The 21596-nt window shown below is 47.2% G+C and overlaps 1 protein-coding gene across 1 annotated transcript in view; it reads right to left on the bottom strand.

Annotated features, from left to right (window-relative positions):
* Positions 1-21596, bottom strand: part of LOC146197008 (uncharacterized) — an 88587-nt gene that overhangs the window by 53028 nt on the left and 13963 nt on the right. The window contains exons 8-10 of the mRNA XM_084597111.1: positions 15721-15919; positions 5003-5855; positions 530-567 (exon numbers count right to left, since the gene is read on the bottom strand). Coding sequence (XP_084453237.1) covers positions 530-567; positions 5003-5855; positions 15721-15919 — 1090 coding nt within the window. The remainder of the gene's footprint in view (positions 1-529; positions 568-5002; positions 5856-15720; positions 15920-21596) is intronic.

The raw sequence follows: 21596 nt of genomic DNA, 5'->3' as shown, positions 1-21596 counted from the left end.
GCCTGCACGTTACGCGCTGACAGTTCCTAAACGATGTGAAAATGAATAAAAAAGAACACTACACTACCCTTTTTGTTAATCTCAATTCTTAAGATTCGCGGACAAATAATTCGTGCTCACCTTTAATCCGATATTCAAACTTTGTAGCGATCATCAGTTCGTGCTCTCGCCGATGATACGTGTTCATTCTATTCGTTATGCACCACAAGAGATGCCTCTCGCCGACCATCATGAAATCGCTCCTGGATAAAAACGACGACGACGTGCAACTTGCACGCTCGTCTGCCAGCATCCATGCAGTGTAGGTGCTTATCGCGTAAACTTCGCGAGGAGACCGGCCGCCGTTGGTCAAACCGCAGAAGAGGGTACCAAAGCTACCTGACAGCGGAGACTGACCGGCAGTGCGAGAGAAGAAAGGGGTCTTGTAGAAGGCCGTACTCGGCAGGAGTGCACGCGAATGAAATAGGGATATTAAGGGAAGTGCTCCTCCGCGGCGGCCGCCGGTGTGTGTGGACAGCAGCCTACTCACCTGCGGGTATGCGCTCGCGACCCGGGTCGTTCGGGCTGCTGTCGCGCACAAGCCCGAGAGGTCAAGAAACTGAAGAAACCGGCGGCCGAGGAAGACACAAGACGATATTGAAAGCTATGCAAACGCAGACAGGAAGGTAAAGGCAGAGATGATAAGTTCTTTATTTACTCCCAAAATTGGGGAACCAGCCGAAAGACAGGTTGCACTGCTTAGAGGAGGTCAGCAGGGATCCCTTGGGACTCTGTGGCCTACAATGCGCGCAAAATGAGCTGGCGCTGTTGGGCGAGCTCGGTGGTACGCAGGGGCACTCCCACGCATCCACTGTAGCTGAATTGTCTGCGTTGTGTCGGGTACATGTCCACATCATGTAAATGAATGTGGTCGGTTGTGAGCAGTGTTTGCACGTAGGTGCAATAAGATTTGGAAAAAGTTTGCTATATAGCCATGGGTTTGGAAAGATTCCTGTTTGTATTTTGCGCCAATGGACGGTCTGGCACCTGGATAGTTCTCGATGTGCAGGGGGGTACAGACACCGTTCGAGCCGATAATGCTGGGGGATGTCCGTGTACGTAACAAGGCGTGAATGAGTGCCTTGGGGAGTGTCAGAGGAAGCGGCAGGCTGAGTAGGGTGCTCCGCCCGGCAGCTGAGTTCTCGGGCTAGACCATGTGCCTGTGCGTTCCTGCTGAGCGCCTCATGGGCTGGGGCCCCAACGAGAAGATGAGGTGTAGACGGTAAGGGGAGGGATCGGAGGATAGTGTGCCTATCGGGATATACGACCTGCATCGAAGTTACGAATTGCTTGTTGAAAATCGCTAACGACTATTTTGGTGGAGGGGTCTGTCAGAGCTAACGCGATGGCAACCTCTTCTGCGGTGGTAACAGTTGCGATGTTGAGGACGCTGCAGGCATTGTGCCAGTTGGGTGCGGTGCCAATGCAACCGCAACCATAGCGGGGCGAAGGTGGTGGTGGGAGGCATCCGTGTATGTAACGTCGGGGTGACCGGCAAAACATTTCTGGAGTTGCCGGGCTCTGTCGGCTCTGCTGTCTGTATGATACCTTGGATGCATACATTTGGGAGGCGGAGGTATACGAAGACTGAGCACTGCGCGGCCCGCATGTGTCAGCGAGAGGCGCTCATATTGGGAAGTTTGAGTCCAATCAGCACGTCGACTGTGTTGGAGATCCCGAAGGTCATCAGTTTGGTGGTGAAAGTGGACGTGGGTAGACCCAATCCTGTCGTGTATGCCTTGCGTAGTGATGCATCTAGTCGCTCCCAAACTGTTCGTGTGAGGCGAAAATAAGGGGCAACGCAGGCAGTGCGCGTACAAACGAACGCTCGTACGAGGCGCAAAAGGTTGGATTCGCGCATGCCCTTATGCTTGTTGGCGACTCTCTTGAGCAGGCGGCTGATCTGGATTACAGATTGATCTATTCACTGAAGAGTAGTGGCGTTTCCTCCATTATCTTGTAGATGAAGGCCCAGGATGCAGATTCGGTCAGTGCGGGGTATGGGGGTGCCCTGTACTTGCAGATTGAATGATATCGGAGGTGATCTGGGGCTTCTACCCGTGGTTACGACAATAATGCATTCAGACTTGGTGGCCAAGCAGGATAGGCCGACTGTAGCCAGGTGGGTACTAACGCGATAGATGGCTGTCTGCAGAGTCTCCTCGATCTGCCCGTCACTGCCTTGTGTAATCCACTGAGTGAGGTCGTCGGCGTAGAGGCAGTGGTACAAATGGGGGATGTCTGCCAAATGATTAGGTAGGCAAAGCAGCGCAAATTGAACATGAGTGATTAAAGCAGCGAGCCTTGGGGTGTACCCCGGCTCCCAGGAGAGATGTTGGAAGGATCTCCTGGGCTGGTGCCAAGTTGCACTGTACGGTTCGTGAGAAAGTCGCGTAATATATGCATACGTTCTTTGTCCCACCCTTAGGGTCTGGAGGTTCTGCAGAACGGCTTCGTGCCGGACATTGTCAAAGGCCTTCGTGACGTCTAGACTAACTATGACTTTGGTGTCCAAAGTGTTGTGTGTCATCACATGATGCTTGAGCAAGGGATATCGGGCCGCAATGTGCGGTCGAAAACCAAACATCGTGTCTGGGAGTAGGTGATGCTCTTCTAAGTAACGAAGGAGACGGGTCTGAATTACATGCTCCAATAGTTTTCCCACGCAGGACGTGAGAGAAATTGGGGGAGGTTCGAGAGAGTAGGTGGTTTGCCCGGCTTGGTTGGCGCATTTCACTCGAGGTTGGCGCATTTCCACTCTTGCGGGATGGCTCCCCTCTCCCCAATGAATGCGTGGGCGACGCTCGGGAAACAGGCGCGACAACCGGATGTCTGCAAACCGAGCATCACCAGATGACGTTTCATGGGCGGGGTAAAATTCCTGAGCTGGCTTGTTTTTTTTTTTTTTTTTCATTTTTTTTTGTTGTCTCGGAGTGTTGAGTTGAGGGGAAAGAGGAGGAGCGCGATTTTCAATCGCCGATATCTCCGGTGTTAATGACGCTAGCTGAAAAATTCTTGCGATGAATTAACTTGTTAGGTAGTACCTATCTCTCGATCGATTTGCTTTACCTCATTTTAGGCATGCCATAGTCCCTTTAAGAGGGTCCTTGTACAGCTTCCGCCTTCCCTCTTGATCACGTTCTTCGTGATGCTGGCAGTAACACAGCATGGTCTACGTCAGCGGCTATGGTTAAGAGTGGCGCTTGTGAACACTCAAGGTTAGATTACAGGCAACATATAAATACCCAAGAAAGCAGAACGCTCGATAGTAGTCGATGTAGCTCGGTTGGTAAGAGCACCGGAGCGATATTTGGAGGTCGTGGGTTCGGTTCCCACCATCGGTGCGTTGTTTTTCCTTCTACTTTTAATTTAATTATCTGTCAAGCTGAAACTGACTACATTTAATTCAATATAATAGCAACAGGTAACTAACATCCCCTATTCTTTCCTTGACCTCGCCGACTGTTCACTTCTTTACTTCACACGCACACGCACACGCACACGCACACACACGCACACACACGCACACACACACACACACACACACACACGCACGCACGCGCGCGCGCACACACACACACACACACACACACACACACACACACACACACACACACACACACACACACACACACACACACACACACACACACACACACACACACACACACACACACACACACACACACACACACACACACACACACACACACACACACACACACACACACACACACACACACACACACACACACACACACACACACACACACACACACACACACACACACACACACACACACACACACACACACACACACACACACACACACACACACACACACACACACACACACACACACACACACACACACACACACACACTAATGACTTTAGACAATAAATCTTGCAAAGTTGGAGAGTACCTTCAGAAAACTACATTTCTTTTATTTGCGATAAAGTAAGTCGCGCGTGTATCTTTTTCCGTAGCTCATAAGAAACTCCAGAAATTACAAAAGCAGTCACGTGACAAGCGCATTCGAGTGTTACGACTGTGATTTTATGTTGAGTACATCAGCAGAATCTGCCCCCCCCCCCCCCCCCCCCGTTTTTTTTTTTTAAATAGGAATTGCGCGCAGTTTTTGTAGGCGTTATTGGGAAGTCCTCGGTATCACTGTTTTCCCATAGGGGACGTGTACTGATTCGTTTTTCTTTGATTAGATTACATTTCGGCTTCTAGATTTGGCCCAGACTCCAGTTTCCGCAAACGCAACAGTGTTAAGAATACCCCGACTGAAGGGAGAAAGACGGACCTATGGGATGTGATGCTTTGTGAGAAGCTTCGAACTGAAGGCGACCAACGAGAAAACGTGGACAGCTCAGTTTCAGAACTCATGTTTCAAAGTAGCTATTCGAACATTACTATACGCTTCGCGTGCTACTATATTCGCTTCTACAGCCAAGTATCTTCAAAAATACATTTCTACTTGCAATCGAAAGAAACGATGGCATACTGAAACATACGAAAGCAACGACGTCACAAAAAGAGGAAAAATGAGAATATGACAAAAGGAATTCGTTAATTAGTCGGCACTGCAGCAGCAAGGATGAGTGTCCTGGGAGGTAACATACGAAAGAACCAGTGAAAACAACAAAAACGCCCAGCTTTGAAACTATTTTCTGAAAATTAAAATGCGCCGCTAATTCATAATTGCTAACCTATGCAGCTGTTAATCAAGCACACAACGTGGCGATGATGCAGCGGTAGCATACAGCCGATTGTACAAAATCTGTGCGAATGTCATTTTGCGGTAAGGCATGAAAATAAAGGTAGAAAATAAGTCAGTATATAAGAAGTAATGAACTTCGCAGTTGGCTCTTGTGTTGGCGTGGATTTCGCTGCCACTCCTTAAGTGTCTTCCGGGTGCAGGGTGGCTGCGGTGCTTTGTGAAGTTGCACCTACTCCCGCTTCGGAGGTCTTGGTTTGGACCTGTGAAGCTTCTTCGATACCTGACTTTCAGCCGCTTGACTTGCCTCTGGCTTGACTTGAGATTCCACATCGAGTTGAGGTTCCAATTGAGCCCTTTTCATCGGCAGCCAAGCCAGGCTGTGCTTCCTGTCCAGCTTTGGCTTGGATTGGAGTCCTGCGGAACCCTGCCTCCTGCTAGTACGCAGGTCAGTCGCACTGGGGCTCTTGCTCTTGCTGTCGACCTCAGCACCTCTCTTTGAGACCTTGCTTAGGTCCCCGTCGCTGGCGCTCCCATGAGTGTTCAGTCTTGCTGAGGAGGTGTCACTATCACGCTTGCTCACGTCCAGTGCGTTGTTGCTACTAGCAACCATCTTATTCATCGTGTTGGACTTCCCAGATATGCTACTGGCCTTGGTGATTAAAGTCAAGGCATCGCTGGTGTCAGCATTGGGTGCCCCGTCATCCATGCCTGCCTCTGAAACCACCTTTGAAGCGTGGCTTACCGGACGTGCCTGTGACCCAGAATCGGCAAAGGGAGCATCGGACTGAAGTGCAGGTTTCGAGCCCATGACGTTCGTACCACTGGCGGAGGAGTGCTCCCTGTGGTGGCTCCGGTGACGAAAGCAACGGAACACGTCTTTGCTAGGCAGTAACCAGCCGTTTTCGAAGACTTTCTCTGCGGCGTACGAGCCGAGCAAGATGATGACCACTCCGAGCGTCATGCTAATCAGCCGCACGGGGAACACCTCTTCCAGCCCTTCGTGGTACTGCGGAAGCCTTCCCATCGTCGGTAAGCCCAGCGACGGTCTGCCCAATAGCCATCGAAAGCTGCATCCGATGACGAAGCCTGGAAGAGAGGAACGCATTTTGTTACAGACTGTCACGAGTGCTGTCTCAAAGCATTCTAACATTTGCACCACTGGTGATTAATATACGCCATCATACGGCAGCACAATATGCTCGACATGAAATACAACAAACCGCCTCGAAGCCTGTGCTCGCTGAAACTCGCACTGAAGAAGCTGACGGTCAGTTCTATGCTTGCGCTTGCGGTGTGCATTCTTGTGTTCATTTTTGCATATGTAGTGTATCTGAAGCATGAGTAGTTATGAAACTTTTTTATTTCCTGTGTGCGTCTTGTTCGTTTATTCGTGATGCTAAGTGGTTTTATTGCAGTTGCTTCGGCATTTTATATCGGTGGTGGAGCGTTAAGAGGTTGTCGCGTTGTTTTGAAGTAGGGCTTAATGTCGCAGAGTTACGCACAGCTTTAAGAAAGCTGATGTGGTCTTATTTCAAGCATCTGGCAATTTTAAATGTCGATGAATTTAGAACAAAAGTAAATTTCGATCAATGCACAGCTGTTTCGCAGTTCACCTCCATCGTAAATTGGCCGCCGCGGACTGGATATGTCTTGAAGAATTTGGTTTGCTTTAAGGGCCTGAAAAACTATATGTGGGCTCTGCAGAGCGTAGCATAATGTATGAGGAGGACGTGGTCTACATGTCTACGTCGACGTCCGGCGTTTTAATTCATCGACTATTGGCTGCATGGACTTGCGCCAGACTCATATTTAGACCCATTTTAAAAACCGCTATACCTACAAATAAGATGCACGGTATGAATCCTCCAGCAATTAGGCGTTAGTAAGCGCTCCCAGTTTTCTCAGGGAATGTGACGGGAACTGTCCCAGTGTGCTAACTGTGTGCAATGTGGCACTAGCACAGCTTGGCGCTGCACAGCACTGGGACCAGTGAGTTTGCAGTGAACGTCCATTAGGCGCAGCGTGACACACTGCGACCCAGCGTGAAAGGTGTAGCTTGGCGCTGTGAAACGCTTGGACCATTGAGCTTGCAGTGAATGTCCAGTAGGTGCGAGTGTGCCCCAGTGCTAAATTGCGAGCGTCAGTACCATCTAAGTGTGGCCCAGCGGATCCAAGTGCGACGCCAGTGTGGCGCAGTATTGCCAGTGTAAAAAAATATACTGCTTTACACTGGAAAACACTGTACAGTATCCCAGTGGCACTGCATTTTTCGGTAGGGTGTACACAGCCCGAATGTAAGGTTATAAGTTCGTATAATCAGTGTGTATGATGAATCACTATGGCAGTATAAGAACAGCAGTAAACACCCCCCCCCCCCCCCCTTTGACCAAAACCATTCGATTTCAGCACATCCATTCTGTTTTTATCCACGAGGAGCAGGAGACAATGAAGTAGCTCCCAATACTCCGGCGAATACACACAGCTACAAATACGACGGATGCTCCGCAGACGCAGTGTGCGTTGCCGAGTTCGAAACACGAAAAGCAAGGTACTCAGTTTGCGCTTATCTTTTAGAGAAAATATATTGTCGCGTGCCCACACCTAGCCATAGAGCATATTGTCCGTATGCTGTAGTCGCGCAACTTTCGAGTTATACAGCCATGCGCACATAGTCATGTATACGTCATGGAAATTGTCAAATTGTTTCTTGGCGCACAACACCACCTGAAGAATCTCGCACTGAAACGCGTTTCTCTAAATGTGATTTACTGGAGACAGCTGAAGAAGTCATCAGTCCACGTCTTCGCACTTTTTTGTTTTGGCTGCTGGTCTGTTGCGTTAACATTCGACGAGCTTCCAGGTGCGAGAGCCTCAATTTTACTCTGGTTCGGAAAGAGGCTACGCATGGACGCCTCTCTATCATTCACCACACTTTCTTTGTCGTTCGTCTACCTCAGAATCAGATGCTAACTCCCATTTCGATACTTTCATCGCATTCGATCCAAGCCATCTTTGGGAGCCTGTTCTAGATTCCCAGTGATTGCTTTATTTGTGCATTTCTATGTCCATTCTATGTCGTGCAGCTAGCACAGAACCGGGTTAATTGGAGAAATATGGGATAGGCCTTCGCTCTGCAATGGGTAAAGTCAGGCTGATGACGATGATGATGTCCGTGGAGCTGCATCGGCGGAGGTGTCCGTTGGGAGTCACGCATTCAGTCCATATCAAAAATCAGCTTTCAAAGGCGAAAAACCTTTCTAGGCTTATGGAACGAAATCCCGTGCGCGAGAGTTGCGTGCGAGATATTGCTAGAGAACTGTCATATTCCGTGAGATTCCGCGAAATGTATTCTTATCTAGCATTCCTTCCATCTGAAATCTCACACTCGAACGCGCCCAGGAACGCCACGCGACAGGCGCAATTGTGTACTGTCCAAGTTCACACTTGCCGGGATCGGTGTTCGGTGTTCGGTCCACCAATCTAAAATTGGTATTATCAACCTGCGCTTCTCGTTAGGAACCTACCGATAGATACCAACCTTTTCCGGTTTGGTACACCACATCAAGATGCAAGTCAATCTTCTTACTGACCAGGCTGCTCTAAGAGGCTAAGCCTTGCGGCGCAGAAGCCGCCGACACCGAACGCAGCTAGAGGCACAGCTTCGCGCTCAGACACCTCGGCGCATCGGCGCCTCGACGACGACATGTAACTCATTGTAGTACAGGGAGAAGACGTATCACCCTGGGATCTAATAGCTACTTACGGCTGGCAATCCGCGCACAAGCGAAGCCAGATTCGGAACAAATCTCAAGTCATTACTCCGAATCTGCCTCAAGGCACAGCGGGAAGCCGGCTTCGACCGCCCCAACTCTTTGCCATACCCTACACCAAGCTGCCCATTGACGACCACAAGATCATTCTGCGCCCCCGCAGTGGCCTGAATCTCCCGACTGTGAACGGCGTTGTGCTTCGCAATGCAATTTTACAAGTAGCCCGCCTCGGACACCAAGAGGCCAAGCTCGAGACAGTTATCCTCAACACCCTCTAACACCTCGTCCTCGTCAACACTCCCGAACCGTAACGCCGACTCCGTTACCTCGTCATCAAGTTCATACATATCAAAGGAGTCGCCTACGACACCTATACTCCTACCAAGCGGCTTGGAGGACTGCGCCCTTGGCGTATTCCACGGCGTCCTCTCGACCCCTCATACGAAGACATAAAGGACCGCATCAGTAAAAGCGGAACCCTTCCATCATCAACCTTCGACCCATGGGCTCGACGGAGTCCATAGTCATCCTCTTTGAGCAAGACTGGATGCCTAAGCACACCTACTACTCCCAAGGCCAGGTTCCGTTCCTGGACAGAAACAAGGCAACCAGCATCTTCAGTGCCCGAGAACGGTGCGCCAGCTCAACAAAGAGATTACATGCTGTGACTCTCGCCAAAATTCGGAATCCGTCTCTAACAAGCTGAACGGCAACCTGAGCCTGCAAGACTTGGAACCTGTTCTGCCACCTCATTGATTCGACTGAGTTCAAGACGCACCAGAGACACAAACTCGTCAAACTTATACACACATCTGCGGACAACCCGCAGAAACTCCTCGACAAGATTCGTGATCTCTATTTTCCCTCATATCCTTCCGCACAACACGCCGACTATACAGGCTCACCTAACGACCTCCTCGACCAACCCATCATCGAGGCGGAAATTAGCGGAGAACTTCAGCCCCTCAACACATCCTCAGCTCCAGGCCCCGACGAAGTGCATAACAAGGCACTTCGCAACCTTCATTCTCCTTCCATCACAGCTCTAACCAATTGTTTCAACGAATGCTGGCTGCGCGGTGCGCTCCCACCTCAGTGGAAGGACGCCAAGGTATTTTCATCCCCAAATCCGGCAAACCTCTTCACCTCACTAACCTGCGTCCCATTTCCCTTACATCCTGGGTGGGCAAGCTCATGGAGCATGTTCTCCAGACCCGGCTAAACCATTATCTAAACCGGTATCTGGAGAGCAGCAACCTCGTGCCTTCGTCCATATTTGGTTTCCGACCGGGCTTGTTCACTCAAGACGTCCTTGATGTCCCCTACGGGTGACACCAAGGCTGTCATCTGCGTCGACCTATAACCAAAGCATTTGACTACGTTACCCACGCAGCCATCCTAGAATGCCTCCACGCCCCTGACGTAGGCCCGCGAATTTACAACTATATCCGCGACTTCCTCTCCGGACGCACGGCCACACTCACCCTGGCGACCAACAACTTTCCAGTGTCTCACTGGGAGGGCGGGGGATGCCTTAGGTGCTGTTATGTCTCCCATCTTCTTCAATGTAGCCCTTCTCCAACTTCCCCGCAAACTCGCCCATCTCCCCGACATGCATTTGAGCGTATACGCAGACGATATCAATGTCTGGACTAACCAAAGTAGTGATGGCACAAGGTAGTGACATGGAACACAACTTACAGTCGGCCCTCAACATAATCGACTCGCGCGTTCACGCGCGGCTTAGCCTGCGCCTCTTCCAAATCAGAATTATCCTTCTACCGCCCCAGGCCCCACCAACCCGCCAAACCACCCATCTCACTCACGCTAGGAAATCACCCCATTCTACTAGTCTCTAAGATTCACCATCTTGGGCCTCATCCTCCACTCCCACGGCGCGCACGGCGACACCATCAAAGCTCTCCAAGCCCAAACCCAGCAAGCCACTCATCTCATCCGGCGCTTGGCCAACCGGCGCGCGGGACTGAGAGAGTGGAGCACACTTCGCCTCACACAAGTCTACATCACGAGCCGCATGGCGTACGCATTCCCCTACCTCCCTTTAAAGGAAAAGTAGCGGGACCGCATCAATTCACTCCTCAAGAAGGTCGCACGAATGTCGCCCTCTGTCTACCCCCCAGCACTTCTACTACCCGACTTCTCGACCTCTGTACACACAACACATCTGAGGAGCTAGCAGAAGCCACCCTAACAGCACAGCTGACTCAACTGTCGAGCACCGCGGCAGACCGTACTCTGTTCTTTCAGCTAGACATAACCCCGATCATCCATTCTATATTCCTATCTTATCATCCCTCTAGCCCCAAGCAGATGCATCCCTAGCACGACGGGGAACGTAGGGCAACCCACACCAAAGCCCTGTACAAGAATTACGGCGACATTTCCGAAGTAGCGTATACGCGTGGACGTGACGGAGTACTCGTCAGGCTCCACGCATGGTCCTAGCTGTCGCAAACAATTAGGCTCGATTATTCGCATCAAGCTCCATCACCACAGACTCCTCCGAAATTACAGAGAAGGCAGCCATTGCGCTCGCTCTCATCTCCACCTTTGCTATTAAAATTCTCTCCAACTCAAAATCAGCACTAGGCAATTTCGCTAATGGCCTAGTATTCCTCACCGCGTCTCGGCTTCTACGCTCCTGGCATCCCATCTAATCTGTAACTCTCATCTGGACTCCAGCACAGCAGGCCTCCCTGGTAATGAAGAGGTCCCCTCCCTCACCCGAAGTCTAACTTTCCGGGCAGATGTCGGATCCCCTATGCCAGCCCAGGAGCGTCTCCTTCAGAGATATTACCTACTACCGAGATGGCGTGTTTACGCACCGCCGGCTCCCTCCCTGATCCTAACCGAGGCCTCCCACTGGCGCCGACTCCGGTCTCGTTCTGCTTCCTACCATATTCTCTATTATGCCCACTACCTCGATCAGATCTTGTCCTAATGTCCACCACACTTACAGGAGAAAGTGTGACAGATACTGCGCCTTTCATTTCCTGTAAACCAATTATAATTATATTGTTACGGGGATGCACTTAATGTAACAGCACTGCGATGGGCTGAACTCGACGCTGAGACTTCAGTAGCCGTGCAGTGTGCACTCTGTGAGCGTCGTCCTTCTAGTTCACGACGCACAATGCGTGTCACATTTTCAGTGTTGGCAGGTTGCCTTAGGGTCGGCAGATCCTCGCACGTGCAGGTAGGGGCAGTGTTGGGGAGCCGATCGAAGCGATGTGCAATGCGTCTGTGTTTGGCCTGCTCGAAATGTCGACAAACCTGCAAAACGGAGTCAACCGTAGCACAGTCCCGACAGAGTAGAAGATAGAAGGCATCGTCGGCTATGCCTTTGAGGATGTGCCCCACCTTATCAGGTTCTGGCATGTCTTTATCAACTTTTCGGCAGAGGGCCAGAACGTCTTGTATATACGTAATATAAGGCTCGGTAGATGTCTGGGCACGTTTGGCGAGGTCCCTCTTGGCGCCGAGTTGACGGCCGACCGGTTTTCCGAACAGGTCACGGAGTTTTTGTTTGCAAATATCCCAGGAGGGTATTTCTGCTTCATTCGTTTCGAACCAAACGCGTGCCGTGCCAGTAAGGTAGAAGATGACATTGACCAGCATCAGCGTGGCGTCCCACCTGTTGTGCTGGCTAACACGCTCATAAAGCGAAAGCCAGTCCTCGACGTCGACCTCATCTGTACCGCAGAATGGGCCAGGGTCACGGGGGTGGGCTACGACGACAGTTGGGGTTGCGGAGGTAGATGGAGCCGCGTCGGTTGTCATCGCTACGGTTCCGAGGTGACGGCCACTGCGGAGATCCGGCGTCAGATTGTGTCGAACCCGCGACCTCCACCAAGATGTTACGGGGATGCACTTAATGTAACAGCACTGCGATGGGCTGAACTCGACGCTGAGACTTCAGTAGCCGTGCAGTGTGCACTCTGTGAGCGTCGTCCTCTTTCTCAACGCTTTGTCGTCGTCGTCTTCGTCAGTGAGCACATCACTTTGGTACCGCGTTACCAGGTAACACTATGTATCACTGCTACGTACGCCGATAACGATTAGAAGCAAATGATTGGAGAAGAAGGGTAGGCTTTCGCCATTCTCATCTTAAGAGATAGCTAAGAGACTCTCTGTTTTTTGCTGCAGCATTGGTTCTACATATATATAGCTAGGTCCACGTGACCGATGACGACGGAATCCAAACCGAAGACGAGGAGAAGGACAAGCACAATCCATAGAACAGAAACTGAAACATAACGAAAGTGAAACTGATTAGAATAGAACACACGATATAACATATATCACCGTCGTTGAGGAAACAAAAGGAGAGGAAGTATAAAGTGAAAGTTATCTTGAACGAACTTCAAGCGAACTTCAGAAATTGTTTTTAAAAGTTCGCCTAACTGAAATAAGTGACTGAAAACGTGTTTTCATTAGCTTCAAGAAACATCACGTATTCGAATCACATCTCAACTTATTTGTTTGTCATTTCGCTCATTGGAAAGAGTAGAATGCTGCAAACATTTGCAGTGTTCTTGTAATTAGGACTGAAATGGTCTTGTACACAGTAATTGTGCGCAAGCTGCCGTGAACCTTGTTCGGCAAAATGCTGCAGTGGACAGCAAAGGCCTTTTTCACCAAGCAGATCATTGCTTCAGCAGGCCATAATTAACAACCATGCATATTTACGCGTTTACTTGTAGCTAAAGGGCCCAGAAGGGTTGAGGCTCTGGCTGTAGATAGCTACGACTGTGGAGCCAAATAAGCGTGGAAAGCCAGCTATGGATTTGGCTGGATACTAGCTTGTTTAGACAAACAATTCAGTTTAAAATTAAACGACAGCCGCGTTTTATCACGCGGTAATCAAACCTGGTTCTCAACCTAAACATATGCAAAAACGTGCGGGTTGTGCTTGTTTAAGTGCACAGTATGGCGTAGGAGACACGTAATGACGCCGTCGAATATGCTAGTAGAACTGAAATGAGCAATGACTGAATTTCGTTAAAGTGAGAGGCGTTTGCATAGAATTCAACGGAGCTTCGGTTACATGATTTAATAAGGTTCGAGCAACCGAATACTTTCGCTTCAATTACGTTCGTTCAAGTGGTATTCCACTGTAGTAGAGTGCACGCATTCCTAGCGACTGATCGCCCAGACGCCAGAGGAAGCTACGGCTAAAGGTGAAGGCTGAAAGTGCACGCACCATATAATGAATGTAGGCCACTATTCCTACTGCGACCAGACTGTCCATGATGAACACAGAGTTTACAGTGGATGACAAAATGCAGTTTCAGCGGTGTATTCGAGCCTTGGATAGCAAGATCGATGCGTATATTAGCAGAAAGAGCACTCCTTTGCTCTAATCTAAGAAAGAGGTTCCTGATTGATATTTTGTAGCAAAACATGGTGGTGTAGAAAGGCGCTTTAACAGTATATGCGTTCTAGACGCATCGCTCAACATACACTAATGACATTCACTGCGTTAAGTTTACCGTCTATCGGGTGGTCTTTTGATGCATACGACTCTCAACATCGTAAATATTTGTGTTTACGCACGCGTGAAAGCCGATATGGTATTGGAAATGGCTTATATTGCGAGTTCTACTTCGAATCCAAAAAATCGTTAGACTCAGCTCAAGCATGCTGAAGAGCGCAAATGGTTAAAGCCATTTGGAGAATTGTTTTCACCAAATGCATCAAAAATTTAATCCCTACTATCATCATCACTAGCGTTACACTCATCATTATCAACTAAGTTCACAGTTATTGTCATCGCTACACCATTATTATTACCACTAAATGCAGTGTCATTATTATCGCTACTATCATCATTATCAAAAAAATGCATTGTCATTTTACATGGACAACAGGAACGCTAAACAAGGTTTGGTTTAGTTCGTGGGGTTTAACGCCCCAAGAAACTCAGGCTATGAGAGGCGCCGTAGTGGAGGACTCCGGAAATTTCGACCACCTGTGGTTCTTTAACGTGCATTGACATCGCACAGTACACGGGTGCCTTGCTTTTCGCCTCCATCGAAAAGCGGCCGTTGAGGCCAGGATTCGATCCCGCATCCTTGGGAACAGTAGTCGAGCGTCGTAACCACTGCGCCACCCCGGCGGGGTGCAAGACAGGGAGAATTAAGATACATTCCTAACGAGCCCGGCGTGGCGTAGTTGTTTAACACATTTGGCTGGTGATCGGAGGAGTAGGAGTGTGATTCGCAGTTAATGACTGCTTTTTTCTTAAACATCCTGGCTTATTAGTCCCGCATTCCGCTGACAGTCCCATTCTGTGCACGCCCCTGTTGAGCCAAAAAGTGCTTTCGCATTAAAACGGCAAAGTGAATATGAGCAGAAAAGCAAAGCATTGCCTTAGCATTTGTAGCTGTAGCTTTTTTTTTTAATATTTCGAGTATTCCAGGACAAAGAAAAAATGCGCTTTCCGTACTTCATAGGTGTATTTAAAGTTACAGGGGTGCACTTAAGTGAGCTCAGCTGCAGTAATGCGAAATGGTTTCTCTTTCTATCACCACTATTGTATACGACTCCATTATTTCCACATGAAACGTGTACCATCTGGAACAGGGTCTGTTCCGCAACTGAAGCTTTAAGAAGACGCGATGTTCACGGAAGAGCACGAAAGTGTTTTACAGTTGCAGCTTGATAAGATGACGATGTTTACTGCATACGCAAAAGTTGGTTTCAACTTTACACGAGGCGTGACTGGCTGCTGCGATACTGTATTTGTTTCGCACCTGGGCCAAGGAAGGTGCTCTGCTGGGAGGCTAGAATCGCCATCCAAATAGACCTGCTTGGTGACGCGATTTCGTTGTTTTCTTAAGTGTCAGTGCGAAGGACGTTTTGTAGTCCCACGTTCCGGTGACTTGAAGCATATAGCAATAAATATGTTCCCTTTAAAATGTTGCCGAAATTAAGCAAGTGAAGGTGCTATTTTCGTCCATTCAGAAACAGTTGGCACTGTGGAAGAAGACATGCATAGTAAAAATCTGCAAGTGCTTTTAATCGGCTACCATTTCCACTAGAATATTACCATCCACAGAGTTCGATGCAGTGCTGGCGTCTCGATCTCTCTCCAATTCGCATTACCCTCACGGTTTGTAGGGATCCGTGTTTAGTATCTTAAAGCTGTCTTCGCTTACCGATTAATGAGCCGTACGTGTTGCTGCCTTTGAAGTACAGGAGACATAGCAACTGCGGGAACAGCAGCACGTAGACTAGCTCCGAGGAGAGCGACCACGCCTCGTACACGGACTCCACGGACAGGCCCAAGTAGGTGGCCGACGACCCGATCACAAGCACCATCAGGCGCATGACAATGGCCACCTCAGTTTCAGACGCCTAAAAGGAACAAGAGATCGGGCGCTGAAGAAACGAGCGCAGTGTGAGCAATAACTGCTCACCATGCTGCTACTAGTGAAGCTGGCCGCAAGTAAAAACATGTCCTAGCTTGAGCCATTTTCAGCTAGTGATGCTCGGTTTCTCTAATCTGATGATGATCATGAGATTTAATCATCCTATGTTCGGGTTTCTTGCTATAAAACGGGTTAATTAGTGACAGTAATAACAGGTATGTAATTAGTGGTCAGAATTCATAGCGAGCTAGCCGCAAGAATGGCTTGTTCAAGTAATTAGTTCACGTTGATGACATGACCCCACAGAGGCGCATTACGGTGATCGTCCGCTCTATTTTCCGTATGGCCCACAGGAAAAACAATTGGCCATATGAGAAATTGTGCAAGCTTCAATAGCTAAACAGGTAAATACTCATTTGAGGAATTATCCATATGTCTCACAACTGTGCCGCTAGGCGGACAGCTAGCCCCGTACCACCGGAACGTGAACACCAGTTTAGGCGTGCGAATCACAACGGGGTGCGCTCACTCATCACTTTCTGCTCGCACAAAGTAATGAACCCTCTGGCAATCATAAGCAGGGTTGTTCTCTACCGAGACAGGCTCCGCATGGTAAGGCTTTTGAGCTCAATATTTTGCGCAGAAAATGCACGTTTCTTAGAAATAACAAAAGATTGTTGAAACGTTCGCAGAGGCGGATTAATTGGGATGAGGACCTGCTTCTAAAACATTGAGAGGGCCCCTATAGCCCCCCCCCCCCCCCCCTTAGTCCGCCCGAGTTGTCATGTCGGAGATTGACGCGTTTTCAAATTTCATACAAAGCACACATGTTATTTTACTCGAAAAATGTGGGGACGTTTTACGACAGGACACACAAAATTAGACCAATCGGAACGCGAATTTGTGAAAAGTGAATTTCCCGAGCAGTTATTTTCTTTGCTAATTCGATACTGCAGGACGATTGGGTGCGTGTGAGGATATACGAAGTAGAGATGTGTCTTGTTCATTAGCGGTTCGCCAATTCTTACCACAAATACGGTGCTAATCATCTTATAGTTTTGTGAAGTAATCCAGCAATACGAACTGTATGTTGCAGTGTTTCCACAGAGACTTTTATATGCTAATCTAAACTACAGCAAAACATGTTTATTACTGCAAGCATGTGGTGCGCTAAATGTTTTGAAATAATGGCGCCATTGGAATATGGCAATGCTATACTGAACTGGCACAAAATTAAAGCTTTAACACATTCAAATAAGGATATTTCCGTTTTTACAGATTGTCTACATTTAGAGACAGTATAGTTTACGTTTTTCTCATAATTTACACTTTTAAAACAGAATGAGGTTCTTTTGTATATGTAACATATCTTTTCAGCTTTCAATTTGCAGAGTAAATTTACATTTTACGAGATTCCGTATGCAGCTCTTTTCACAGAGAAGCCACCGCTGCCGTAGATGGCGGTCGGAAAAATAGGGTGAATACATAAGCTCCACTTTTAAATGTATTATAGGACAGCGTTAATGCCCCTATAATAAACATGGTGCTGGGCTAGTAAGTGATTCATACCAGGAACGAAGGCAGCTCTAAAAAGGACAACCACTTACGAGGACACAGCACCCTGCTATTTTCCTCCTCTTCCTTGTCGTCTTCTTCGCCTGTCTTTTTTTTTTTTTTTTTTTTGCGCTGTCTTCGTTCTAAGTAAATGCTCCTATTTTCCGGCTCTCCATGGAGATCCTCCTTCACGAATATGCGTTTTGCTTTAAAATAGTGTGGACATTCGAGCCACGCTATCGGGCCTGCCTACCAGGCGCTTTATTGTTTACAGAAACATTACATTAAACATTACATTGGAAGAAAATATCAGTTTAAATATTTCACAGGAATTGCAGTTTAGAAGCGAAAGCCTTTCTAGTCCATGCCCACCGAGTACAGAAAGTGCGATCGGAAAACGTCCGTCCCACTGCCACAAAACAAAAAATCTATCGTCGCCACCGGGAGTCAAACTCTCTATCCCACAGATCCTAAGCCGAGCGCGCGAGCCACTACTCCACGCTGGGCCCGTGAGAAACAGATAGGAATTCTTCTTGCCCAGCGTAAAGATAATAGTAGCGATGACAATGACGCTGCAGTTAGTGATAGTGATAATGAGGATAGTAGCAATGCATTGATGATACATTTTGTAGATAATATTATGATGATAGTAGCGATAGTGATCATGATGATAGTACCGATGACAATGTCATTACGGTGCAGTTAATGAAGACAGTCCTGTCACGTGGATTTCACCATTTCCGCTCTTAAGCAGACTTAAGCGCAGTCGTATGTATTCGTATAATATGTGAGATTTGTTCATTCAACTTTTGAAGAAGTGAATAAAGGTATTTACGTGTCTGTAAGAGTTTTGGAGACGTTTAGTTGGAGAGTTTCTTTATCAAATCTTTAACGTTGACTCGCCTGAGAATCTCTTGTCTCCACTCACAGCAGTGACAAATTACTGCGGCGACTGTCACCTATGAGCGGTCATAATGCTTAACTAATAATTTTGTCTCCGAGTTTACTACCTACGCTCAGATTAATAAAACACACAGCTGACATCAACAGCAGTAATGATAGATATCCGTTGGTTTATCAGATGGTACGAGCTGACTCCCAACTGGAAGCCAGCTAGAAATCATTGATTCCACTTAACCACCAACTAAGACCCGCTGACTTCCAACTGGTTGGTATCTGGAACCAGGTAATGCCAGCTGAGTACCAGGTAGGACTAGCTGAAATCAACTGAAACCAGTCAAAACCAGGCAAACACATTTTTATTACATTTAATTTAATTAGGTTAGTACAAAATTTTGTACTATGACTGGCGAAACATGAGGCTGACTTTGGGATTAAGCTTGCGATGCTACGAACAGCTTTTCAGGCATTCTATCGCATCACATAAGCTCCAATTTTAATCATGGGAAAGCGCAGGCAGATGACTTCACTGTTTTTCGAACCATACCTCGATATCTTCCATTTTTATTTTCAGTTCTCTGGGGGCCTCATAGAACGGAGGGCCCGGTTCATTTGAGCTTTTTCAACCCTGGATAATCCTGCCCAGAATATCCCCCACACAATTCGAACACTGCACAGAATACAATTTGAAGAGGAAGGCTTCAAAGGTTCATTCTACTATCCAACAACTAAAAATGAAGAGACTAACACGAGTGCTCCCGTATAAATATTCTTCGCCAAGTTCAGAACAATTCTCTGATATTTATCTGCATTAGATCAGCGCTGAAAAAAAATATGCGGATGCTAAGCATTTACAGCGGGAACCATCAGCCCTTTTCTAATGTTCTGCGGTGGTCTCCATCCCTATCAGTCAGGTATGAAATTAGAAAAAAATGATATGAACGCATGAAGAATCGCCGCTTGCCGCCTGAGCCTTCACCCGTGTGCATATGCCATGATGTCGTTTCGCCCCATTTGCCTGCGCTAGTGCATCTACTAACGTGATGCTGTCACACCAGTGGCCAGTTCTGAAACTTCCATGCGAATAACATTGCTTCAGCAGAAAAAAAACAGCGACAGTCGAGCAAATAAAAGCACGTGTAAAGAACAGCTGAACAGGAATGTTGGATATTAGCGAATCTAAATTAATACGAGATAATGCAATTACAAAAAGGAAAATCTGTTAAGTAAGAAAACGCATGAAAAATAGGATTCACGACCACGGCTAATGCTCGGCCATCTCGCATCCATCCTAGTATCATCAGCCTCAAGAGGCCATAAAAATTCTTATCATTCACAACGTTTTTGTGACTGGCAAAACAGAGAGCCTGTTTTCTTTTATGGCCCAGTGCTTAAGGGAAACCGTCGCGTTAGAATAATTTGTTGTAAAGGAGCTATTACCGCTAACGTCCACCCTAGCGCTGCATTACGACTGTAAAAAAGGTTTACAATTTCCCAAACGTCTCGTGGTTGAAGAAACATAACATTGAACCTGCTTAGAACCACGATCACCGTCAATCCGGACCAGTCATTTGGCCAACAAATGTAATCAGGGGGCTAGAAGAACTGACTGAAGGCGAGGAACAACTTATCAACAGTTCTAAGGGGGTACAGTGTTGGTTCAATGTTTGTACAAGGTCTACTCCATCTTGGGAAACCTTTATATGTCGGAACAAAACCATTCCCAATTGAATCAGTTCATAATTTCACCCTCGCCGTAATATCTGTTGTGCTAGCCATCGTGGCTGTGTCTACTGACCCGGAAAGGCAGTTAGATCTACTGACCCGGAAAGGCAGTGGTCCGCGGTCCGGTCCCCGGGCCAGGTCAAAATTTAATGCACAAGCATTTCTCGGCCCATGGGAGGCGTGAACACAATGTGTGGACAGGACATTTGACCACGAGATGTATACTATAGATAACGAAGATGACTTATGACAGTCAGGTAATTAACAGCTAGTCGGTAATGAAAATGAGGCAGGTCGTATCAATGCAATGTACTGATTACTAGTGAGTCATGATAGTCATAATGATAATCAGATAAGATACACAAGATTGATAATGTAACTCAATTGAAATTTAGGACAACATTAACGGTGATGATATGACGTTGTCAATTTAGAGTTTTGCTGACAAAATACTGATAGTGATGATATGACGATGATAAGACTGATAAATAGATATACGACTGGTAAAGTAAATCAGTGAGATGTTGGGTTAACATTAATTGCAGTCACATGACGTAATCGGATTAAATATTTATTTAGAATATTGCTTATAAGATTGTGATAGTTAATTATAATGATAGTGACTGTGATAATTCTGGTATTGGCAAATTATTGGTCGTGATTATGTCAACTGATCCCGTCATATGAATTTAAGTCAGCAACGCGTCGAGATTATAGCTGTATGCGACAAACATTTCTAGACAAGATGTTGAGGTCACAAAAGCAAAGAAACGCAGAACAGGCTTATTACTAGGCAAGAAACTCGCAATGCTGTCGAATTTCCGCACCAAAGTAGGCTTAATTTCACACTTCTAATTTTTTTCAACAAAGAAGTGCCTGTGACGGCTACCTAGTTTTTTGTAGCCGCCCGGCTTCGCTTGGGCGCATAATAATCATTGCTAAATGATTATTAAAAAAAATAATTGATAACATTGAATGTCGGAAATATACCCTTGGTTCTTTCCTGGATTTTCGAAAAGCATTTGATTGTGTACAACATGATATTTTATTAAGTAAATTGGCTGATTATGGAGTCCGTGGTGTGCCACTAGATTTATTAAGAAGTTTTCTGTGGAACAGGCTACAGTTTGTACGAGTTAATAACTGCTGCTTAACTAACATGGTTATACGGCAAGGTGTTCCCCAAGGATCAATTTTGGGACCATTGTTATTTATAGTGTATATTAATGATATCACAAATATTCCTAACTCACCTGATTTGATCATGTACGCGGATGATACCAATTATTTTTTTTTACCGACTGTGCCTTGTCTAGATTAGAAATTACGGTCAATGAATATTTAAACAATTTAGAGATTTGGTTGACGGCAAATAAACTCAGTTTGAATCTTAATAAGACTACCTACATCATATTTAGGCCAATCAACACCATTCTTCAATGTAGTATAGTAATTAAATATAACAGCAACGTTATAAAGCAAGT

Source organism: Amblyomma maculatum, chromosome 3, assembly GCF_055883805.1.
Source record: "Amblyomma maculatum isolate TAMU_Amacu chromosome 3, ASM5588380v1, whole genome shotgun sequence".
In the NCBI taxonomy this organism is placed as follows: Eukaryota; Metazoa; Arthropoda; class Arachnida; order Ixodida; family Ixodidae; genus Amblyomma; species Amblyomma maculatum.
This window is presented reverse-complemented; position numbering and strand designations above follow the sequence as displayed.